General features: G+C 46.9%; 1 protein-coding gene across 2 annotated transcripts; it reads left to right on the forward strand.

Annotated features, from left to right (window-relative positions):
• Ttl (tubulin tyrosine ligase) lies at positions 1–24,756 on the forward strand. Of its 2 annotated transcripts, none has more exons than XM_032904190.1 (7): positions 1–349; positions 2,794–2,872; positions 9,677–9,909; positions 13,466–13,601; positions 14,294–14,563; positions 19,447–19,590; positions 23,967–24,756. In XM_032904190.1, exons 1-7 carry the CDS (start codon positions 193–195, stop codon positions 24,079–24,081), a joined length of 1,134 nt encoding a protein of 377 aa, XP_032760081.1. In that variant the 5' UTR covers positions 1–192; the 3' UTR covers positions 24,082–24,756. The 2 variants fall into 2 exon arrangements, with proteins under 2 accessions (XP_032760081.1, XP_032760082.1); XM_032904191.1 differs by having other exon boundaries at positions 14,339–14,563.
• Positions 24,757–25,652: the final 896 nt, after the last annotated feature.

The raw sequence follows: 25,652 nt of genomic DNA on the forward strand, positions 1-25,652 counted from the left end.
GGGCGCGGCGTCCGGGTTCGCCACTCGGGTGGTGGCGCGGGCGCCCAGGGCAGACACTAGGATAATCCGGAGGCGCGGCCCTGGAATTGGGCAGACAGCGGGACTGAGACTGAAGCTGGGGCAGTGAGCACGCGGAGCCGCCGTGCCTTGGACTACGGCGTGTGGCGGCTGCGGGGCGCGCTGCCCTTCGCCATGTACACCTTCGTGGTGCGCGACGAGAATAGCAGCGTCTACGCCGAGGTCTCCCGGCTGCTGCTGGCCACCGGCTACTGGAAGAGGCTGCGGCGGGACAACCCCAGATTCAACCTGATGCTGGGCGAGAGGAACCGACTGCCTTTCGGGAGACTAGGTGAGCCTTTCCCTCGTGGCCGCTGCGCGCATGAGTCGGAGAGCCAGCGCTTTTGTTTTTTAAGGTCATTAATCTTCCCCAGGCGCGAGCTCGCCCTAGCAGATCTAAAACGGGTCCAGCAAGACCTAAACCGGTAGCTGGATTCGGAACGGAGTCTGGGTGCGGTTGCCCTATCTGCTGATAGTGACCTATCCCTGCACCCGGAGTGTCGGCCTGGTTCCTTGGGCCCGCAGCAGTCATCTTGTAGCTTTCTGCCACCCAGGATTCCGCCCTCTGTGGTGTGGGCATGGAGGGGCAGTTGTTGAAACCACGGAGGCTTGTGTTACCCGGAGGCCCAGATGAACCGGCAAGGAATTTGGGGAAAACTCACTGACTTCCCCAAAGCAGGAGCTTCTAGGGAAGTTGGGGGGTGGGGAGCTGTTCCATTTCAGACCTTTCCTTTAGCTGCACCAAAAGTGTGCATTTGCAACTGTGCATCTAGTGATGTTTTCTTACATGATCTTGGGAGACTTTTGCTCTCCTCATCCACATGGCCAAAGCTGACTTGGTACCACTCTATCCACATACTTTCATGTAGGAAGGGACAGCAACTCCCCTTTAAATGATTTAATCTAGAAGTTGGCCTGATGGGTTCAAGGAGCATCCACACACTTCAACTTGGTCTCATGGTCCCTTCACTGCATAGTCATCTGGGGAGGGCCTGCCTCTCTCTGGGTAGCTGGTTCTTCTACCGAATTTTACTTGGGGGTAGGATCATTTGTATTCCAAGGACAGAAGGGGACAGGGGCATCTCTACCTTAGAGAACACCCCAGAGAGTAATGTCCCATGTCCTGAAGAGGGACGGTTTTTCAGAAATAGGTATGGTCAGAGATGGATGAGACTGCACTGAAAGCAGTTCGTTTGGAATTAACTGGCTATTTGGCGAGCTTACATAGTGCCTTTGGGTGACATTATAGTCATACCAAGATATGATGACTTATGGAATGCAGTATGTTAAGGCTTAATCTTACTGACATAGTTCAGGGACAACTTTTCATTATTACACAAGTTTATACTCTAACATGGTGGCTCCATGGAGTGGCGGTTGGAAGCCTCAGAAATCGCAGAATAGAAAATGTACTTGGAAACTGATGTCCTTGTGGTAGCCAGATTCCTCCAGAAGGACTCAGCATAGAAAGTCCCAGAAAACTAAGTTCCCCGAGAGGAGTGCAGGAGTGGCTGACGAGTTTCTCCTCACTTTATCGTTTCCCTTCCTGAACCTTCTGGCTCCTCTTGGCACTTGACAACGCCAGGTGGTAAGAACTTAGGTAGAACACACCAAAAGGCTCTGCTCAGCCTGGGGTGGGGATAGCTGGCCTTGTTGGTGTGCTGACAGGTAGAAACCTTAACAGGATCTCAGTCCTGAGAAGGCAACATGCAGTTACAGATGACCGACAGACATTTTATTTTTATGGAAAAGGTGTATCCTCTAATTAAAATGGTTCTACCCCCCTTGCTGTTGGGAGAGTTCTCTTTCTGTAAAGTGGGCTGCATAAAACCCAAGGAGAAAGTACCGAGAGTCAGGTTCAGGCACTGGAAGGCTGGGGCCAATGGGATGAGAAGGTACCAGGTTAACAGGGCCTTGGGCCTGTCTTCCCCAAGGAGATTGTGCAAACCAGATAATTAATTAATTATTGTTACCGTTGACATCCAACTCAAAGTCTCTTTTAAAATTCTTACTTTTGGTTGCAAAGCATTTTGTTAGGGGTTAAATTTATTTTAATAAAATGTATTGTTGTATCATTTTATTTCTAACCATTTATTTGTATTTATTTCATTTTATCATTGTGGCCCCCATATTTGCTGAGGATGCACAGTACTGCTAAGCTACACTCTAAGCATCCAGGATAGAAGGATAAAAGGTTTTCTGTAGTAAGCACTATTGAAATGTCTCCTGTGGGATACGTACAGAGAAGTTCTCAGGGCTTCTGATGGTCTTCCCACTACCTTCTTTCACTTCTTAGTGGCTTCTCGAAGCTCCTTGAAGTAGATGGGCCATACTCTGCTGCCTTCTTTGATATTTGGAGACCGTGAGGTCGGGGATAGATGTGTGGCTGTGTTCAAGTAGCCTTGCTCAACAGACTGCAAGCTTGTGTGTGTTAAGCCCAGAGAGGACTATGCTAAGGGCCAAGGAGATAGGAGAAAGAGAACACCCAATGCCCTTCTAATAAGAAAAAGGGAACCACCTCACAGCTGACCTGCAGGTCAGTATTCATGTTTCAGTATTGAGAGTAGATACTGAGTGGGGCCTTGGAACAGAGAAACACAAGTACTCCACGTTTGACAAGGAGCCTCAAGTGAGACACAGGGAAGCTGGTATGATACATCTGTCCTGCACACTCTGCTACTGACACTGTCACTCCGCACCTGCTGTTTCCCTTCTGAGTCTCTTCTTTCCTTGTAGGTCACGAACCTGGGCTGGCACAGCTGGTGAACTACTACAGGGGGGCGGACAAACTGTGCCGCAAAGCTTCCTTAGTGAAGTAAGTGTTCCACAAGACCTCTGTTGTTGGTGTTTTGTATAAATGGTTTCATCCTGAAGCACTTAAGCCAAGATAAGGGATTGTTGTAAAGAAAAAGAAAATCTTTACTGTTTTAAAACCAACAGATAGCAGGGCTGTGGCCTCCTCTAGGGTGCTTTGATTACAGTTTAAGGCGTTGCTGTGTATGTCCTAAAGCCCGGCTGTCTCCTAGGTGAGGCTCCCCAGAAGCAGAGCCTAGCTCTCAGGAAGGCAGTTCTAGTGTAAGTGATTTCTTGGAAGATTTTCAAGGCAAACCCATCTGTAGTCGAGATGGGGGGGGGGGTAGGGCAAGTGAGAAGCCAAGCAAAGCAGTGGCTTTAGCTTTCCCCTGGTGTTCTGACATGGATGACAGACACCTCAGAGTTGTCACCTCAGAGGCAGAGTGACTGAACGTCTGCTACAGTGTCAGTCAGGTGCAGTTCTACTTTTTCTTGGCATTTGCTCATCTAGAAACTTTTCCACCCGCTCTAATTGTAGGGAAAGGGTGGGGTGTGGGATAAGTTGCCAGGCACTCCTGGTCTCCGTAGAAAAATGTGCAAGCCATCCTCAGAAGACGCTCAGGCAGCTAGGGATCCCTGAGATATTCAGACAGAGTGCAACATGGTCATCTCCACCACCCATCCCTGAGCCCATGGGGGTGTGGCTAGTATCACGAGGCTGGGACTATGAGTTAGAACTGAGCAGTGTGTAGTGACCGAGGTCCAGGGTCAGCAGCTTGGGGTTATCCTCAGCTCTTGGAAGAATCCTATTAACAGGCAAATCTTTTCATCCCTCTAAGCCTGAATACCTCCTTCGTAAAGCAATTATGAGATTTAAACCAGGTGACATGTAAGAGTGGATGCAGCACAAAAGCCCATTTCTCTGGGATGGCTTTTCATGATTAAGCATCAACTCCTAAAACAGAGTAAAGCTTCCTGCAGTCTTTGTGTAATGTGTTCTTTTTGTGTTTAGAATGTAAAAGGCCAAGGCCGGGGAGATGGCTCAGTCGTTGAGAGGACACGTACTGTTCTGTCATAGGACCTGTGTTGAGAGCCCAGCACACAGCTCACAATTGCTCTGACTAACTCCAGGGCATCTGCAGCCTCAACTGGCCACTGTGGCCACCTACACTCATTCGAATGTGAGCACGCCCACACAGACACATCAAAGACAAAAGTAGAATTCTGCTTTCATAAGTAGGAAGCAGAGGATGCTATAAAAATAATGGTGCTTTGCATATTTGCATATTCAACAGCTGTAATGAGTCAGAGGATGCAGGGCTAGAGTCATGACCAGTTCTATTACCTTGGACAGCACCACCCTGAATCCCAGTGTCCCATCTGGAAAATGGGGTTACGCAGTACCTACTCTGACCCACAGTCACATAGGAAATTATCTGTGATGGCATCTTGAAAAATGGTGACATGACCCGTGCTGGGTGACTGTTGTGACCGTTAGCAGCAACTTCCAGTGTTCTACAAGGTTCCGTAGCAGCTCCTGGAGATGCTGGCTCCCTTTCCCCGTGTGTACCTCTGCCGTGATTGTATATGGGTTGAAGGGATGCTAGACAGTTAGAAGTGTGATCTCCCTCATTTTGCGGGCTAGAAGTGACAGGAAGAAAGAACAGGTTGTCGAAGGTACAGCATAGAACCCGGTGCAGGCACCGGGAGGCCCTCTCAGGCATGCCTGGCCAGACTGTTTGTACAGTTAGAGCTTTCTTTGCTCAGTATGAACTGCCATGGCCTCGGAGTGTATATTGTTTGAAAAACTTATGTCCACATTAACTGTTCCAACCATCTGTCCTCTCATCCTTATTATTGGATTTAAAGGGGTATTGAACTTACCGAAAAGCAACTTTCAAATTTTTAGTTTGCTTAGCTAATGTTCACAACATCATTCCAAGAAAAATTTTCTGCATTTTGTTACATGATAAAAATATGTAAAATTCATGATTGTTAAGTGTTATGAAGTTGGATAATACATATTATCGTTCCTGTATGGGTAGATCATAAAGTCTTTTTTCCTTCCTTGAGCTGTCAACTTAGCTCATATGTGTATAATATGAATTTATGTGAGGTTTTTTTTTATAACATTGCCATTTAAAAGACTAAAAAATATTGAATGAAATAATGGCTTGCTGAGTGAAAATACCGACTTGGCAAGTATCTTTACTTCAAGAAAATATTAGTTGGAGTTAGTACAGGAAAAAGCTTTCATCTTTCCATCAGAGCCCATCGTCAGAGAACATTCATTAAGTTCACTGTCTTCTGTTTGATTTTTTTCCCCCAATGGTTTCCTGAACTGGTGGTGATTCATCATGACATGACATTTGCAAGTGGGTCCTGAGCCATTCCAGCAGCTGCAGCCATGATACTTTTTATAGAGTGGGCCTCAGAAAGCTGAGAAAGGAAATGTTTCCAGTTCGTATTGTCAGGTGCAGGGAAGCAAATGTTTCCAGTAGGTACCATATGCTGCTATGCAGTTTAAAAGGAAACATTCACACCCCACAAATCCATATTTTAACCCAGCCTTGAAGTTCTGTCTGTTATGACAAAGTCATTTTTACATGTAGACAAAATTCTTTGACAGATTCAAAATATTAAAAGATACCTACAGCACAAGTTCAACATTGTTTAGGCCAGTGGTTCTCAACCTGTGGGTCTCAACCCCTCTGAGGGCCAAATATCAGATAATGTTGCCGCATTAAGAAGGTTGAGAAACACTGGTTTAGGCTGAACTTTGACGATGTTTTTTTCTGTATAAGCAAAATATTAATTTGTCTGCTTTTGTCATAACTTATCTAAGACTAAAGAAAACTTTAACATTTTAAGATTTTTTTCAATTTGTTTTTGATGTTAGAGTTGTAGCCAATGGCTACTTGGAGATTAACTCTAAAACTTGAGAAATAACTTAGTTAGGATTACTATTGCTATGATGAAACCCCATGACCTAAAGCAACTTGGGAAGGAAAGGGTTCATTTGGCTTATGGTTCCATTTTGTAGTAGATCATGGAAGGAAGCCAGGACAGGAACTCAAACAAGACAGGGACCTGGAGGCAGGAGCTGAGACAGAGGCTGTGGAGTGGGCCTGCTTACTGACTTGCTCCTTATGAGTTTCTAAGCCTGCTTTCTTAAATAACCTAGGACCACCAGCCCAGGGACGACCCCACCCACAGTAGGCTGGCCCTCCTACATCGGTCACTAACTAAACAAATGCCCTACAGCCAGATCTTACCACAGGGTCATTTCCTCAGTGGAGGCTCCTTCCCCTCAGATCACTCCAGCTTGTGACAAATTGACATAAAATTGGCTAGTACGCCATCTTTTCAAGTTTTTTTTCCCCCATAAAGTAATTCATTTCATCATCCATCCATGTACAATGGTTTTCTCTTTGTGTAAAATGATAGCTATTCTATGGCTGACTGAAGTTATGAGTTTAGGTCTTGTTAAAAAAAGTTGTTGGCAGACCAAGGAGTGTAGCTCAGTTATACAGGGCTTTCCTGGATGTGGGAGTCCGTGGGTTCTGTCCTCAGCACTGCAAGGGGAAAATTGTCTAAGAATGTTTTTGTTCAAGGATTGGAGAGATGGTTCAGTGGTTAAGAGCACACACTGCCCATCCAGGACTAAAAGATTTGGTTGCCAGCACCCACAAGGGCAGGTCACGATCATCTCTAAGCTTCTGCTCCAGAGGATCCTACGTCTTCCACTGACACATCTATGTGTACGTGTGTGCGTGCGTGCACGCGCGCGCACACACACACACACACACAGATACACACACAGAGATACACACACACAGACACACAGACACAGAGACACACACACACACAGACACACACACAGACACACACAGACACACACACAGACACACACACACAGACACACAGATACACACACACACACACAGACACACAGACACAGATACACAGACACACACACAGACACACACACACACACACACACAGAGAAAAACACACACACCCCACAAATATAATAAAATAAAATATTTCTTGAAAGAATGTTCTGGGTAGGTACTTAACAATCTCAAGCACTAACGTCATGGATTCTTTCTTGGCTGTGGAGGGAAAACTGCTCATTTGCTGCTTCTTCACAGAAAATGTTGCCTTTACCAACAGACCGCTCTTTCATTTCACTTCGCCACGAGTGAGCAGGTGACACTGACTGGGAATCTGTATGACTGAGGGCCACACCTTTTCTCATTATTTCATTTACTTATTCTTTTTTCCTTTTACTCTCCTGGGCATTCTCTTAACTTCTCTGCCCCTCTTTCAATTTCTTAATAGTCCACGTTTTCTTTTATATTTTAAAATATTTGTTGTTATTATTTTTTAGCGAATGAGTGTTTGGCATGCATGCATATGTATACCACATGCATGTAGCACCCAAGGAGGCCAAAAGAGAATGTTCCGGATGCTTGTGAGCCACCATGTGGGTGCTGAGAACTGAACCCAGATCCTGTGACATTATGCCTACAAGCCAGTGCTCCTAACCACTGAGCCATCTCTCCAGCACCAATATTTATTTTTTAAACTAGAAAAATATTTCGTGCCTCTCATGGTGTGCATATCTAGCTGTGCTCACTGGGTAATACATACGTGACATTTCATCCATGCACAGAAAACAGGCACTGCTTGAGCTGAATTAATCTGTTGTTCCTTGATAGAACAGCAGTGCTTTTGTGTGTCCTCCTAGAAACAACACCAGGGTGTGACCTGAGTGTAGCAAAACAATAATAATAAAGGGACCGCCATCGTGCTAAATCAATAAAGCTGGACTTGCTGGAAAAACGTTATTACAGTGCATTGGTTTTCTGGTTAAATTTAGATACAGTTTATAGTTTACTTCCTGAGTGTTACTGGCCACTCTTCAAATGCTCAGTGGTTGCATGTGACCCATGATGACCTTAAGGGACAGTGGTACAGAGCGGAGCATGCCGGAAGCTAAAAGTGTGTTGATTTGTATTTCTTGTTCTCTTTGTGTTGACAAATCCTGTTTGTCATTCAAATGGTTTTATTTAAATGTGTGTGTGTGTGTGTGTGTGTGTGTGTGAGAGAGAGAGAGAGAGAGAGAGAGAGAGAGAGAGAGAGAGAGAATGCAAACATGTTTGCGTATGTGCTGATGAACGTGTATTGAGGCCAGAGACTAATCCTAACTCTTACTAACCTCAGTTGTCACTATTCACCTTTGAAAAAAAAGGTTTTTGCCTGGTGTGGTGGCACACGCCTTTAATCCCAGCACTTGGGAGGCAGAGGCAGGTAGATCTCTGAGTTCAAGGCCAGTCTGGTCGAGTGAGTCCCAGAACAGCCACAACTACACAGAGAAACTGTGTCTTGAAAATAAAAATCTGTTTTTGAGACACTAGGCTAAGCTGACTGGCCAGCAAGTCCCAGGGATCTGTGTGTCTTCCACTTCCCCAGCTATGAGGAAGTGAGCGCACCTCCCAGCATGCTGCTTTGGTGGGCTTTGGAGAGCAATCCCTGATTCTCTGCCTGCACAGCAAGCATTTACCAACTGATTTACCAAAATCCCCAGCCATTTTTTTTAAATCTTAGTTTGGGGTGTTCTTGTTTTCGCTATTTGCTCAGACTTGGCTTTGTAGATGAGTCTTGCTTTAGAATTCCCATGAGTAGTTCTGTTCTAGACAGAAGTGGGGATGAATGGCAGCTTCCGGGAGGCCTGAGCTTGTCCTGGCTAGACCCCAGTGCCTCCGATTCCTGGGGCTGGGTTTAACGTGACAGTTAGGACTTGGGAGTTTGGCCCTGTTTAGGCCTTGCACATTTGTGATATAGGAACTTTACACCTCTGTGACTCAGTTGTGCATTTGTGAGGGTCTGGCTGTGACGGGAGAGCTGGTGTGCTGGGAATCCCTTGTGGTTATGTGCCATCCCCAGGGCCTGGTATTTATTATCTTCTGTAGTGTATGCCATTTTAGGAGCAGAAGGCATTTCCTTAGCTCTGCTCCTGCCCTGTGTCCCATTGGAAAGATTCCTTCTTTATCCTGTCGGGGTAAGAGTCTGGGCTAAAAATCAAGAAATAGAACACTTAAAAATAGTGTCTGGATGATTTAGGTTGAGTAGTAAATAGGCTAAGAAGTTACCCCTAGATTTTTCTCCAGCTAGACTAAGATGGTATTTTTGCTAGTTATTCAAATATTTTCCTGTCTTCTCACTTTTTTTCCCTTATAGATCAGGCTAGCCTTGTACTCTAGAGATCTGCCTGCGTCTGCCTCGCAGTGCTGGGACTAACGGTGTGCTGCTGTTTTTGTTTGGATGTAGCTGGTATAGCATTGGTTGAAAGGTGTCATTGCTGGGCTAGACTGTAGCTAGTATAGCATTGGTTGAAAGGCGTCATTGCAGGGCTGCACTGAGTTTTTAGAGAGATACATTTCTTGTGGGTTTTGTTGTTGTTTTGTTATTTCTTTGCTTGCTTGTTTTGAGCCAGGGTCTCTTGTCCTTTATGCTGGTCTCCCGACCTTGAGCTTCTGACCCTACTTCTTCTGTTCCCCTCAAATACCAAGATTATAGGCGTGCACCACCAAGTCTGGTTTATATGGTGGTGAGAATTAAACCTTGGATCCTACACTCCCAGCCCACCCAGGACCTGGCTTTGGAACCACACCAGACAGTGTGATGCATTAGAGGCCTGTCCTTGGAGGCTCCTGACTCTCTTAGCTTCTGGGAAAGCTTTGGGGGGGGAAGCATCGGCTTTTCTGAGCAAGGTGACAGTTCACTGAGAACAGACACTGACCCCGCTGTCATCTGCCAGGCTAGTCAAGACCAGTCCGGAACTGTCTGAGTCCTGCTCATGGTTCCCCGAGTCCTATGTGATTTATCCGACTAACCTCAAGACGCCAGTCGCTCCAGCGCAGAACGGCATCCAGCTTCCGGTCAGTAACTCCAGGACAGATGAGAGAGAATTCTTCTTGGCTTCTTATAACAAAAAGAAAGAGGACGGGGAGGGCAACGTTTGGATTGCAAAGTCATCAGCTGGTGCCAAAGGTAAGTTAGCAATGCTGTGCTCTCTGTTACCCGCAGCATCTTCCTGGGTGCCGTTCGGTGGCACATTAGGTTTCAATGCTGTTTCGTTTCTTTGCTTTGAGGGTGGGGCATGTAAAGGTCAGAGCATATCCTTCCAGTGTCGTTCTCTCCTTCCACCATGTGGGTCCCAGGGATTGAACTCCGATCTTTCGGCTTGGCAGCCAGGGCCCGGAACCCACCAAGCCATTTCACCAGTCCCTACTGATGTCTGTATGCAGATGACTGACCCCACACAGAATCATCACCGTCAGAAGTCCGTGTCCAGTTTTTATTCTGAAAGAAGGATTTTTTTTTTTTTTTTTTTTTTTTTTGAGATTAGGTTTTCATACACCCTAGGCCGGCTAGTGATAACATGAAACTCCTGACCCTGCCGTTTCCATCCGCCCGAGTGCTGGGGTTGCAAGCTTGCACTCCTGTGCTTGATTTTATTGGGTTCTGGGAATGAGATCCAAGGCTTATGATGCAAGGCCAATGCTCTACCTACCGGACTTCAGTCCAGCCCTTTCAAGGCCGTGTGGAGCCTCCCAGTGTCTGTTGCCTGAGTCTTCACTTTAAGCTCTGCAGTCAGTGGGACACTCACTGTCTCTAAAAGGCCTTACAAGTGCAGAGTGCCTGGCACAGAGCTTTCCGCATCCTTTTCAGCTTGTGCACCCAGCCTGCTCCTCCACATTTCCCACTTAGTGAATGAGCCCCCATTCACCCAGTCTTACAAGTCTCAAATCTCGGATGATCCCCCATTCACCCAGCCTTTGAAGTCTCAAATCTCGGATTCCTCCTCTTCTTTATAATCTATACCAAGTACATTAATGTCATGCCAGGGCTACCTTCAAAATATGTTTGGAATGAGGTTCTTATATTTCTAACACTCCCCTTCTGGGTCAAAGCCACCAGTCTCTGGCCAGTTGCTGCGATGTGACCGTCAGCCAGCTCTCATCTTGCCAGACAGTGAGGATTTAAAAACACAAATCTGATTATGTTGCTTCCTGATCCGTTTAGGATGGCTCTGGAGTCTTGACGGGAGCCTCCCTCCTCCACCCCTCCCCCACCTCCCCTCACTCCGGCATCAGACACTTCCCAGTATCTCTGAAGCCATCTCCCGTTCTTGCCCTTGCTCACTGTGCCGTAGATGCAAAGACTGCCTTGGATCCCTCAAAATAGATAAATTCGCCTCTATACCTGGGGTGTGTCTCTATCAGCAGGCGTTGCCTTTTGAGAGGAGGCTCTTCTGGTCTAAAATGGCCCCATGCCCGTTACTTTCTGTATCTTTAACCTGTGTTGTTAGTGTCTTCCCACGACTGTGTCACAAGTCCTGGCCCTCCCCACCACACATTAGAACCCCCACATGAACACAGACTGTCTCGTTTGCTTCTGTATCTTCCACACATGCACTTGATACATGTGTGGAATGGATGTCCAGAAAGGGATAAGGCTCATAATCAACTCAGGAGAAGGCTCCTAGTGTAATGACCAACGGTCTCCCCAGAACTACTGTCATGCGCTCTTTTTAAAACCATTGCATCTTGAATCTATTTTTTATGATTTGACAGACCATCTGCCCTTGGTCAACTGTACCTCAACTTCTTTTCCACCAATCATAGGACAGGAAGGCATCGCTGGGAATCTCCCAAAAATGGGTGAAGTGAACTCTCGCCAGAAGCCAGGGGCCTCGCTTGCTTCCGCTTCTTTCTTGTAACTCCGTCTTAAGTACTATCTTTTAGTTTGGTTCTTGTCATAAACTGAGGACTTGGAGGAGAATCAGGTATCTGTAGTATTCTAGACTGTGGTCCAAGAGCCGGGAGGCTGCTGGGAGGACTCATTGGTTCCTGGGCCCCACTGAGACAGGACAGAGGGGACCACACAGCAGGAAGTGGTGAACAGAGAATAACATTTTGAAGAATTTTGTTTTAAGACTTGAGAAGATGAGTGGTGCATGTTAGCATTTAGCAGGGTGGGGACTAAACAATGAAATAAATAGAATGAACACATGGCCGTTATGTGTATTACTAAAAACTCCAACAACACCAAGGCAACCATTTCCCCCTTTTTGTCCAGTTAAAAGGCTCTTGTCTTTTAGCTATAAATTGAACACAGCCATGCAAATTAAGTATAAGACACACTCAACACCGAGTCTGTCATGTTTGTGCATTTAGATAAAGCACTCTACCATCTATCTTAACTTAAAAAGCTACAGTTTTATACTTGAATTCTGTTCTTGTTTTAGCTTGTATTACCATCTGAGAACCATTCTCTCGAATCTGTATCATCTCTCTCAATGCGAAACATACTGACATGCACACATGCACCCCCATACAGAAACATTTGCCCACACATCGCATACTTATACACATGCAAAAATAAATGGAAAAACATGTCAACAAGTGGTGCATATACAATACACAGTCACAAAAAGAAACATGAACCCGTCCACCGGCATACATCAAGCCAAATCCACTTCGTAGTTCATGTAGATGATAAAAGTAAAGTTGGGCGAGAGGCTGGCAAAGAAACCTTAAACACGATACCAGTGCGTGTTAATCCATAAGATCAAGGACTGAGAAATTAAACCTCGTCAAAATAAAGCTTGCTCTGTGAAGCCTCTTTTGAAAACTTGGTGCACCACGAAGACACCAGTGGCCTGTACCGTGTGATGGAGTTGATAGGAATGTGAGGAAGAGACAGATCCATAGTTACAGCGGTTAGGAGTTGTGAGGAGCTGGGACGAGGAAGGAGAGATGGCTACAGGATTTTGAGTGGGGGATAATGAAATGCTCTAACAATAGAGGCTAATGACAGTTGAGGGACTCTTGAGGATACTAAAAGCCATCGGTTTGAATGCTTCACAAGGTTGGACTTTCGAGTGTGTTGTATCTCAATTAAATTGTTTTAGGCCATGCCGCTTGTCCTAGTTGATGGGCTGTGTCCTTCAGTCTACCTGCTGGAGGGCATGCTGCTGCTTTATGGCCGTGCCTTCACCCCAATGCTCTGGTGTCCTTGCCTTCCTGGCATTTCCATAGGGCATCATCTTAGAAGAGAATTCGGTGATCACAGACCATAATTCTTATTATAACTGGTACCTAGTGACAGTGATATCTTAACCCACTCAGAAACTGCATCTATAAAACTGAAATTTCAGGCCAGAGATATGGTTTAGCTATAAAGGTGCTTGCCGCCAAACCCGATGACCTGAGTTCAATTCCACAGAACCCACATGGTGGAAGAAGAGAACCAATTCCTTCGGCCTCCACACAGGCAGCATGGCACATACACATACTCATGAAAAATAAATAAGTTTACCTAAACCTGAAACTTCGTAAGTTAGTATTATGAGAACACGCTATGGAGAAGTTAATGGGATGACCCTGGAGAGGGTGGGAGATGGCAGGCGGGAGGGAGGGAGGTCGGGCAGTTGGTTGGAGGAACAGGCCTTTGAAACCCTCTGTGCATTTGTCTGGCTTTGGTCAGGAGCTGTCCCTCTTGGAAGGAGCTGGGCTAGTGTCCATGTCGCTTTTGTTTGCAGGCGAAGGCATCCTCATCTCCTCAGAGGCATCAGAGCTTCTGGATTTTATAGACAACCAGGGCCAAGTGCACGTGATCCAGAAATACCTCGAGCACCCTCTGCTCCTCGAGCCCGGTCACCGCAAGTTTGACATTCGGTAATGTTCAGAGTCCCAGCGGCCATTTCCGTCATCTTTTCAGGGTGGTAGGGTGTCGTGAGGTGATCTGACTGGGAAGGAGCATTTGCCGAATCCAGCATTTGCCACATTGAGAGTGGGCGAGCCCCTCAGCCTTGCTGCTGCTTCTTTCAGTTCTCCTGTCCAGAAAACTTTACTTAGATTATGGTGCTGGTCAAGATACCAGAAGGCTAGCATGGCAAGTGGAGGTACCATTTATTAGCCTCAGACACATCCATAGCCTTCACAAGTGCCTGTTTTTACAAGGAACTCAAGTCTCTCATTTATGGTGAAATACTTCATTGGCCTCTTCCTGGTGCTAAGCCGTTATTTTGGCTAACTTATGCTTGCCGTATAACTTTAGAACCTTCTCCTTTTCTATACCGTACCATGCCTACAAATAGTCAAGCTGTGTGTCAGGTGGTCGCACACATTTGATCCTGGCACAGGACGTAGAGGCAAGCAGATATCTTCAAAGGAAGTCTCTAACCCAGCCAGGGCCTCACAGTAGGACTTAAAGATAGATAATAGATAGATAGATAGATAGATAGATAGATAGATAGATGGATGGATGGATGGATGGATGGATGGATGGATGGATGGATGGATGGATGGAGGTGTGGAGGTGATGTCTAAAATCCAGGTATCTGAATAAGCTGTCTGTTGGCTTGCAGAAGCTGGGTCCTGGTTGACCACCAGTATAACATCTACCTCTACAGAGAGGGTGTGCTTCGAACTGCTTCAGAACCATATCATGTTGATAACTTCCAAGATAAGACCTGCCATCTGACCAATCACTGCATTCAGAAAGAGTACTCAAAGAACTATGGGAAATACGAAGAAGGGAACGAAATGTTCTTCGAAGAGTTCAATCAGTACCTAACAAGTGCTCTGAACATTACCCTAGAAAATAGCATCTTGCTGCAAATCAAACACATAATAAGGTAGGTTCATTGTAACCTTCCTGGTTTATGTTTCTTCTTGAAGGAACTTGGGGTGTCTATGCCTTTTAGGGAATTGTCCTCCTTAAGCTGCCTAATTTATGGGCCGAGAACATTTGTAATTACGACCTGTAGAATTAATCTGGGAACGTCACGTCATTTCTCCTAGGTTTTGATAATTCACATCTTGTCTCTAGTTTACTTGGATAGATTAAATCATTAAAAAAAAATCAACCTTGGCTCTTATTAACCATCTTCTTTATTTATCTTTGTTATCTTCTCCCGTCTGTTCTTTAAGGCATTTAATTTGTCTTCTACTAGTTACTTAAGGTGAAAGGGTAGATAACTGATTTGAGGCTAACACAAAATTATAGACTTATTTAAAAGTAAAAAAAGAAAGACATACACAACAACAAACCATTCAATATCTCAATTTTTCTTCTGCTTTCCACAGATTATATGAAGTTACATTCATATTTTTATCATATCAGAATCTTTTTATTTTCCTTACATCCTGCCAGTGTGATCTAAAATATTTTGCTTATTAACTACGTGTTGATAGATTTTTTTTTCTCCTAATTCCATTATGGCCATAGGGACATTGCGTGGTTTCACTTTTATTTCTATTTATTTTTTCAGGTGTGGATATGTGTGGTGTGTGTGTTTGCATATGTGCTCAGACATGTATGTGCAGGTGCCTGTGCACATGTGTGAGTTCACATGTGTGCTTGAATGGGTGGAGCCCAGCCTGCACCTTATATACTGGGGTCTCCCACTCGAACGCAGAGCGTACTAATTCATCTGCTCTAGCAAGACAGCTGGCCACAGGGACCCTGTATGCATATCTTATATTTAATAGTAGTCTTGTGTTTGTTTTTACCTGCTCCTGACTTAGAGTTCATTTCTAGAGTCTTTTTTTTATCTCTTGTTTCATTTCTCAGTATAGCTAGGAGTGGCGCTTTACTTCAGTACTCTTTATGGTAGGTTACAAAATCTCGTCATTTTAAACGATGAAGCGTAACGCTCTGAAGTGTGGCTCAGTGAGTCATAAGTTATGTTCATACTCACCTAACCATGAAACAAATTGTGATATAAGGTATTTATAGTAGGAAAACTCCTTTTAGCTCACTGTCTGGTAGGCTAAAGCAACAGGGGTTTGGGGCTTCAGCTAGGCTGGGCTACAGGATGAGACCATGCCCCCCAAATAAGGAAGTAAATAAATAAATCCAGCATCCCCAGAGCATCCTTTTAGCTCCCTTAAGATTCCTTGACAGAGGTAGCCTTTCCTTCCCATCTTTATGGCTAGAGTCATGGGTGCTCATTTTAAACGGTGTAAATGGAATTGCACTGTGGCTCCTGTTCTAAGCTTAGCTCCTGTTGACATCGTATTGCTGTATTTATCTACAAAGCAGTAGGGTTTTTTCTTTATTACTATGTATTATTCCATGGTGCAACAAAATATGTGCCTTCTGCGGTTGCCAGACATCTGGGTTTTATGCCGTGTATTTTATTTTTGTTCATCTTTCGTTTTGTTTTGTTTTTTCTTCTTGTTTCTTATGTTTCAGACCCATACTTTGCCTGGTAGTTATAGGATGGTTAGAATTCCTACACCAAGAAAATAAAGTCCTCAGAAGGAATCTCCACGCTAGGAGCCTTTCCTTGGGCACTTCCGCGCCCCCTGCTGGCTGCTCCCTGCAGTGCAGGGATGCTGCTCCTGAGTGTTGCTCACAAATATTAGGTTATCTTTTCCCCAGGCAGCCTCCTGCTGACGCCCACTGTAGTCAAAAAAGGGTGCACTGCCTGCAGCTTCAAATAATGAAAACCCTTTACTGCAGTTATTCATCCTAACCTCCTAGCAGATAAAAAGTGTAATTTTGTGTGTCAGATTGCAACGCTTATCTTATCCTTTTCTCTTGTCTCCCCTTTCACTAAATTTCTGACTTTTAAAAATTATCATATTTTAGAGGCTGGAGAGATGGCTCATCAGTTAAAAGCACTGGCTGCTCTTCCAGAGGTTCTGAGTTCAATTCCCAGCAACCACATGGTGGTTCACAACCATCTGTAATGGGATCCGGTGCCCTCTTCTGGCGGGTCAGAAGACAGCGACAGTGTACTCACATACATGAAATAATTAATAAATAATTCCTTTAAAAATTATCATATTTTACCTAGCAAGTGCAAGGCCCTGGGTTCAGTCCTCAGCTCCAAAAAAAATTATCATATTTTAAATATACTTTAATCAAAACACTTTTAAATGAGCCAGGCGTAGTGGTGTGTTTGCCGATCTTGAGTCACCAGAAACAGGGAGAATGGAGTGGACAGGTCTTGGTGGACAAGACTTAGTGTCTCATGCAACAGTCATCTCTGTTCAGCGAATCAGACAATATCTGAGAGTTGGGAAGAGTCACCTGGATAGAGTGTACGATCACAAGGAAAGCCACACAAGAGAAAAACATGTCTCCCATAGAGGCACATAAACAAGTAACAATGGCCAGATGTATTGTATAATCTAAATAAACTCACTCCCATCCACTGCAGATGAATCTCTGAGTTCGAGGCCAGCCTTGTCTATATAGAGAATCCCAGGCAACTAGGGACACAGTGGCACTCTGTATCCAAAAAACAGTGGCAAAAAACAAAAACAAAAAACCTAACAAAGTATTTCTTTGTAGAGAAAATGCTTTAAAATGTTTGATAGAGTACCTTTTCTTCCCTCCCCCTCCTTGGTTTTATTTGTGAGTTTTTGTTTGTTTATTTATTTGTCTGTTTGTCTGTCTGTCTATTTATTTATTTGACAGGGTTTGTCTGTGCAGTCCTGGATGACTTGGAACTCACTCTGTAGACCAAGCTGGCCTTGAACTCAGAGATCCACCTGCCTCTGTCTCCCTGGGTGCTGTTAGGTTTTTGTTTTGTTTTCTTTTTTAAGATTTTTTATTTGTCTGTGTATGCCATGTGTGTTGGGTTACCGGCTAAGGCCAGGGCAGGGCATCGAATCTCTTGGAGCCGGAGTTACAGGTGGTAGTAAACTGCCCCAGCGTGGGTGCTAGGAACTGTACCTGGGTCCTCTGGAGGAGCAGCGCCCACTCTTACCTGCTGAGCCATCTCTCCACCCCATTGTTTGTTTTGAGATGAAAACTTATACAATCCAGACTGTCCTTGAGTCCTAGATCTTCCCGCCTCAGCGTCTCGAGTGCCAGGATCACAGCTGTGCCATTAGACATGGGTTATTAGCAGGTGTTGGTGCTACAAAATGAAACTGTGGTGGCACTTTCATACATGCTTTTAACATACTATGGTCATGCCCCATCCCCATTTTCCCATCTTACTAATCTTTTTAACTCCTAAGTAACACATGTTTATTGGCATCAATGGTAAAGAATCAATGGCAGCTAGTTCATTAGAGCAATGTTTATTACATTTATTAAATGATGCCTAGACCTGGTTGTGGTGGTATACTCTAGATTTGCTGAAGGCGGCACTGGCAGGAGGGTCACGAGTTCAAGACCAACCTGGGCTACACATTTAGTTGGTGACATAGGCCTTTAACCCCGGCACTAGGGAGTCAGAGGCCAGAGGATCTCTGTGAGTTCAAGGCTAGCCTGGTCTACATGTGAGTTCCAGCACAGTCAGGACTACCTAGAGGCCATGTTGAATATCTTATATAATCATCTCTATGAACAGTCTGAAGGCTAGGCAGGAGCAGGTACTATTTCTCCTACTCTGTAGGGAAGGAAACTGCACATTTGAAAGTGCAGTCGTGTACCTCTATAAGCCTCAGGAGTCAGCTGAGGCTTGCCACCAAGTGCAAGGGAAACCTGCTGAGCTCTAGGCCAGCCTGGGCTACATAGCCAGACCCGACCTCAAAAACAACTGTGTCTGAGATTGCAGCCCGTTTTTAGACAAGACTGGGCATGTTCAGGGTGGTGTGGCAGTAGACCTGGCCTGCCTTTACACCTCCTCTGTTTCTTCAGTATGTTTGAAGTCTCAATGTTCACTTCTTACTGTTATTAAAAATCTTCTAATTAAAAAAATAATAGTTGGTGCTAAAAGGAATTGTGTGATAGATTTCAGTATTTAGTTTGAATACTTGTAATCTTAAATGTTCCGTTAGCAGTAGGTGGCAGCAAATCTGGAGCTAGCAAGAGAAACCAATGCTGCCCAGAAATCTTTTTTGTTTTTTGAAGATTTATTTTATGTATATGAGTACACTGTAGCTGTCTTCAGACACACCAGAAGAGGGCATCAGATCTCATTAAGATGGTCGTGAGCCACCATGTGGTTGCTGGGAATTGAACTCAGGACCTCTGGAAGAGCAGTCAGTGCTCTTAACTGCTGAACCCTCTCTCCAGCCCCCATGCCTAGCTAACATTCTTCTGTAACTCCTGCTTTACCAAGTGCCAGTCCATTCTTCACGAGGCAAAGTACAAGGATGTGGCCCGGGGTGCTGGCTCAGCTAATAACATCACTGCTGGGCAAACATGAGGTCCCAGGTTCATCCCCAGCTTCTATGTCTAATAGAGCCTCGGGTGATGGCTTGGACCCCCAGCCCTGGGGAGGCAGAGGCAGGCAGATGTCTGGGGCTCACTGGCCATCTGGTAATTCTCATAAATGACGACAGCGGCGGCAGCATCTGCACTGATGGGGATTCACAGTGACCTGGTGCTGAGCTGCCTGTGGTGGGGCCTAAGCGAGCAGCTTTGACCTGGAAGAACAGGGATGATCGCGTGTGTCCCTAACAAGTCACTTGATAAGTAGCCTTCTCTTGAATAATCTGTTGGTAAAGTCATCCATTTTAAAAGACAATTAAGTTGAAACCGATTGCTATGCACACGTGGAATGGGGTCTCGGCATAGTCTCATGTGCTCCTTCCTCCTTCCTCCTCACAGGAGCTGCCTCATGAGCGTGGAGCCCGCCATCAGCACCAAGCACCTCCCTTACCAGAGCTTCCAGCTCCTTGGCTTTGACTTCATGGTGGATGAGGAGCTGAAAGTCTGGCTCATTGAGGTCAACGGTGCCCCTGCCTGTGCCCAGTAAGCCCAATCCTGCCTGTGTTGATAGCCAGAAGTTGGGTGTGCACCTTGGGTAGTCTGACAGGTTCGAGCATGGACCCTTTGATGGCTATTGGGAAAGCACTGTCACAGTGAGAGGAGTCCTTTGGGAGACATGATCAATGTACCAGCCCTGCCTGGTAGGAGGGCTTAGCTGAGCCAGCTCCCTGTGGTTTTATGATACCGGGGATTCAAATAAAACTAAGCTGGGTATGGTAGGTTAGACCTGTAATCTCAGCACTAGAGAGGCTGAGGCAGGGTTGGGGATTTAGCTCAGTGGTAGAGCGCTTGCCTAGGAAGTGCAAGGCCCTGGGTTCAGTCCCCAGCTCTGAAAAAAAAAGAAAAAAAAAAAAAAAAAAAAGGCTGAGGCAGGAGGATTGCTGTGGGTTCAAGGCCATCCTGGGTTTATACAGTAAGGCCTGTCCCCAGGATGTATGAATGAGATCATGCCTCTAAAACAACAAAAACGGAAACACCCCACAACACACACACACTCACACACGCACACTCACACATGCACACACACATGCACACTCACACACACATGCACACTCACACACACATGCACACTCATACACACACACACACACACACACACACACACACACACACTCACACACACAGACACACACACAGACACACACACATACTCACACACATACACACTCACACACACATACACACTCACACTCACACACACTCACGCACACGTGCATACTCACACACACACACACACTCACACACGCACACTCACACACACACCCTAAACCGTCAGAGAAGCCCTGGCACTGTCATGTTCACGAGACAAATTGAGTAAGCTGGGCTGTGAGTGAGAGACTGTGACGTCCAAGGGCTTCTCAGGCAGGTGATAGCAGTCGGGTCTGAGCTAGGATGTAAGGCTCAGTCTCCCCAAAGACGATGGGGAGACTGCTCAGGGGACACAGGGACCTTGCTTTGTGCTGCATTGTTTCTTCCTGCCCCTTCTATCAAAGACCCATGGCTCCCGAGTGCTCTGCTCCATCCTTCCCTCCTGATGTCTGCCCACCCTCTTCAAGCCCCATGCCTCCTCCCCACATGGCTGTGGGGCACACACACACACACACACACACACACACGCACACACGCACACACACACACCCTGCACCCTTCATGAACCAGCCCCTTGGACTTCAGGGCTGTCCTATCTTCCTCTGGGAAGCATTCTTAGAAACGATGACTCTCCCAGCTTTACGTCCTCACTTCCTTGTGGCAGCTTTGGAGGAGACCACCTCCCTCTTCAGAATCTTCCTTCTGTTTGGCTTCAGGCCCTTGAAGACCAGATGGGGCTGACTAGGGAATTTTTTGAGCAAGCTGGAGTCTCTCTTCCTCACCAAGGATCTCAGGTTGTGGTGCTGGGTGGCCTTGGGCCTTCTGGTCTACTTCCCCTGTATGTGTTCTTGTTAAACTTCATAATAAAGCCACCAAATTAGTGCAGCTTCTGAATTCTAGACCCTTGTGAGGTCCTGCCTTCCCAGGGCCTGTGAGGATGCCTGTGAGTCTATGGGAACACCCACTCCTCACCCTCCTCTGCAGACTTTTCCATGGCTAGGGTAATGGAGGGGCTGCCATCTCCCTCCACAGGAACTGACAGCTCAGCACGTGGGTCCCGTAGACTCTGCCTCTGGCCTCCTTGGTCCTCTGTCCCTCTGTGTCCGATTCCTTCCATCACTGGGGGAACTTTTGCAACGAGCCTCCTCACTGGGTTTCTGCTTCTGCACCACCCCCATAAAATCCTTCCTTCCCAGAGCAGCCTGAGAGAGAAAATAGAAACCACACCCCCTTCCCTGTGACAATGCTGCCACCTCTGCCTCTCCCGCCCACCAAAGACGATATTCCTTATGACAGCTCTTATCCACTGTGGGTCTTTGTGCTTCTGTGACCTTCCTGTGGAGTCCCTGTCCCCTCACTCAGGCCTTCCCTGAAGGAGCTCCATGTCGTCTATCTAGAGCCTTAGGATTTCCTTCATCGCATCAGCTGGGCTTTGTGTCTTCATGGAACGTTCACACCATGGTGTCTCCAGCTTTGCTTTGGTTGGGTTGGGTTGAGTTCATTTGTTCGTTTGTTTGGTGGCTTTTGAATCTTTGAGCTTGGCTCTGTGCCTGCCACACGGTTCTCTGTACATATTCTCGGAATGAGCAGTGTTTGCTCTTCCTGGCTAACAGTGTTTTCCGCTCACTTGATCCTTTTCTTCATTATTATTATTGTGTGTGTAGGAGCACATGTGTCTCAGCGTGTGCGTGATGTCAGAGGGTAACTTCGTGGAGTCAGTTCTCTCCTTCCGCCTTCACATGGACGCTAGGGACTGAACTCAGGCGGCCACACTTACCCTGGCTGCACTGCGCCTTTGCCTACTGGGCCGTCCCACCAGCTCAGCACTCACCTGATTGACAGTGACGTGGGTTTTAATTAAGTAGAGACATCTTTAAATTGTCTCTGTTGGGTGGTAATACAATGGTGAGATGCGAAAGATTTCTTTATATTAGGTCCAGCCTTATGCTGACCCTGATTCTTCTGGTGGCGTGGTTTTATTTGTGGATCCAGCGATGTGGGCCTGGTGGTGTGGGACACCTGTGCCATCCTGAGTCTTCCTGTGTCACCAGTGTTTAAGGGCGAGTTGGGCTGGCTCTGAGTATCATCTCCTGGCTCCAGCTCTCCTCATGGGCGATGCTCACAGCAGTGATTTATGTGCACGGCATATTTTTATAGCCATGGTTCTTGGTGAACTAACATCTTCACTGAAGGGCTCCCATGTCTCTGTCCCTTCAGCCATAGGCGTTTGGATTTTGGAGCTGGGGACCGAACCCAGAGCCTTGCGCTTCCTAGGCAAGCGCTCTACCACTGAGCTAAATCCCCCAACCCCTTTTTTTTTTTTTTTTTGGAGCTGGGGACCGAACCCAGGGCCTTGGCGCTTCCTAGGCAAGCGCTCTACCACTGAGCTAAATCCCCAACCCCCAGCCATAGGCGTTTGAGTAATTGGCTACCAGACTGTTGAAGACGGGACTACATTGTGTAAATGGGAGTGACGGGGGAGTTGGGGAGCGGAGAGAGGGTCAAGCAGGACTGATGATGATCAGCCAGCAGTTAGGACTTCCTAAGAGAGAAAGTGGAAGCATGGCTTCCCAGAGGCCTTCTAACAGGGTAACATACAGACCTGGCAGCCTAGGAGACAGGGGTGGGAGAGAGGAAGTTCTGTGATGGGGGAGGCTGCCCGGTGGACATGGCATTGGGCAACAGGGATAAGAATGGCTTAAGAGGAACGTTTAGCCAGTAGAGTCGCCACACAGTGACCTCTGGGGATGCGAATAGTTAAAGCCGCGGGCCTAGGCGGGCTGGTCTGCACTCCTGTCCTTGAATCTGGCTCCTTGGATTCCCGATGCCTCCTGATCAAGCTGCAGGCCTACCAGATACGTTTCCTCACGTCTCTGCTTCTGCCTATGCTAAGGGTCAGTCCCAAGCAGTTGGCTCTGGGGACCCATGCCACCCGTGAAGTCCCACAAGGGAACCCCCCCACACACACTGTTCTGAAGAGACAGCAGGTTCCCTCCTCTTTGTCCTGTTTGCAGCCTGGGGTGTTGGAGGTCAGCAACACTGGGGTGAAACCTCCCGTGTGCCGATTGGAACCACAGGAAGAAAACTAAGATGAAGGGGTTTTGTTGCCCCTGGGGGAAGTTAAGCCCACTGAGCCACACTGCCTTGGACCTCGGATAGTCTACAACACGCTGCTCCACATTCAGGTCCCATCTCTCCCGTGTGTCCTGAGTTCTGTCTTATGGGTATAGGTTAGCGCTCCTTCGTGCTCCCCCCACATGCACATTTACACAGCCCCTTCCCTTCCCCCGACCCTCCATTTCTTCCCTCTCTCTGCTTCTCTACACCGTCATAACTCTTGGTCTGACTACTCTCTTCTTCCTGGGTCCCATCTCAACTGTCAGTTCCACAAGTGGTTAGTGTCCCTTTTCTCTTAGAAGGTGTTGATTTTCCTGGATGACGCCTGCCTGTCCGTGTACTGCCTCACAGACAGGTGAGCTAGGCTCATGACACCTTCTCTGGGTCCATTGTTCCCGCTGGGACCTTCTAAGAAACACTTACATCTGCCTTACGTGTTTTATCTGTGTGCAGAGGCACTTGTGGGTACTTTGTTCACAGAGACGAGTTTTTCAAAGGTGGAATTTCTAGTACAGATCATCACTGAAATCACACACACACACACACACACACACACACACACACACACACACACACGCACCATGCCCAGCTTTGAGTTTTCTCTTGTACTTTGATGAACACCCTCAGTGACATCTTTTAAACACTTATTTCAGGAAGCTCTATGCAGAACTGTGTCAGGGCATCGTGGACATAGCCATATCCAGCGTCTTCCCACCCCCAGACACGGAGCAGGTGCCGCAGCAGCCGGCTGCGTTCATCAAGCTGTGAAGGACCGGAAGGTACAGAGCCACCTTGGGAAATGTATGGGGTCCTGCTCCAGAGGAACGTGAGATAGCTGGACTGCTCCTGACCAAGGCATGCTGGGGAACAGATGTGCAGGAAGAACAGAAGAGCAGCCGGGCTGCCCACAGTGCTGTGGAGACCTTAGGAAGCTGACAGAAGTAACTGAGAGGGAGAGCCAGACGCTTTTCTAAAAGGCTGGAACCAGGGATTTGTTATGGTGCGATCTGATCCCTTGAGCGGTTTCTGGTCTTGGGTGGTTCTGGGAACAGCCCCTCCTCCCTGGGATGCAGCTCGGGGCCTCTGAGGGGCGTCTTCCCGCCTGCTGCAGCTTTAGTGCCTTAGTCTGTGCCCGGTGCAGCCTCACTGGACACAGACTGGACCTTAGAGCATTTTAGAGGTTGCCACATGTTCCCTGCACATTCCTTCCGTGACGCTGTCCTGCCGAACTCTGGACAAGCATAGAGCACAGTCCATGCTGCGCCTGGCCTGTCAGTGAAGGCCTCTTGCTTGTCACCATCCTGGCGGGCTATGAGTGAGCGCCTGCCGGGGGTCCTGTGGACACTAAAAGTGTATGCTGCTCACTGCATGTTTTAGAAACAAAAGCAGCAGGCCTGACGAATCTGCAAGCATCAAATAAGCATGAGAGAGAGAAAAACAAAACCATGATATCTTACTTTACTTAAAGGGGAGGGTGGGAGGGTGGGAGTCTCTGAAGTGTGAGTCTCAGTTATCTTTGGTTTAACCAGAATTCTGAATGCAACTTTGCAAGTTTTCTTTCCTTTACTCCCCCCCAATACCCCAATCTTTGAACCTTTGTAGCAATCCTTTCTGGGAGTCAGGGAAGGTAGAATCCTTTTCCTCACACTCCACCTCATAGCTCTCCCCATACTGGTCCTCCTTGGCACCAAGGGCCTTCTGCAGGAGCTGGAGGGCCAGGTTCCATTCCAGAAAGGGCCCTGTCTGCTTATGCATGTAGGTGACAGGAGAGACGCCCTCTCCATGAGGGTGTGCCTGCCTGAGTGAGAAAGAATTTTGGGAGCTCTGCACAGCTTGTAAGTGTCAACAAAAGTGTACCATGAAATGTTGTTTCTGGGTCTTGGGTCCATTCGTATTGTATAGGCTTCTTGGGAGCTTGCTTCCGTGATGGTGGTGGTGGTGGGATGAGTCACGGATATTCAGGGTGAGCATGTAAACAGGCTCTTCTGAAGAGTGTCCTGGAACCACAGCAGACACGGCAAAGCTGCCCTTCTCCCCAGAGCGCAGTGTGCTTCCCATGTGCTTCTTCACTCACACCTACTCGGTACATTCTACAGTCAAGGGAGCCATACATAACAGCCGCTGAAGCACCTCTTCCTCAGATAGAGCGAGGTGTGGGAACTTGTGGTGAGGAAAGGGAGGATGAGACTTTATTATGTGCACCAGCGGGTGGCAGGATGTGACAGTGTTTCCTGAAGCAAGGAAGTCCCAGCTCATGGGAGCCTGGAGTTAGAGGACTAAGGTGCCGGGGTTACCTGGAACATGGGGAACAAGAGTCAGCAGCAAAAGCAAAGTAAAAC

This window comes from Rattus rattus, chromosome 5 (assembly GCF_011064425.1).
Source record: "Rattus rattus isolate New Zealand chromosome 5, Rrattus_CSIRO_v1, whole genome shotgun sequence".
Lineage (NCBI taxonomy): Eukaryota > Metazoa > Chordata > Mammalia > Rodentia > Muridae > Rattus > Rattus rattus.

What these genes read in the sequence shown, in the direction of transcription:
- Ttl (XM_032904190.1), top strand. Translation starts at nt 193, where the DNA reads ATGTACACCTTCGTGGTGCGCGACGAGAATAGCAGCGTCTACGCCGAG. An exon ending in CGCAAAGCTTCCTTAGTGAA is followed by an intron (nt 2,873 to 9,676) that starts GTAAGTGTTCCA and finishes GTCATCTGCCAG; the next exon opens with GCTAGTCAAGACCAGTCCGG. An exon ending in GTCATCAGCTGGTGCCAAAG is followed by an intron (nt 9,910 to 13,465) that starts GTAAGTTAGCAA and finishes TTTTGTTTGCAG; the next exon opens with GCGAAGGCATCCTCATCTCC.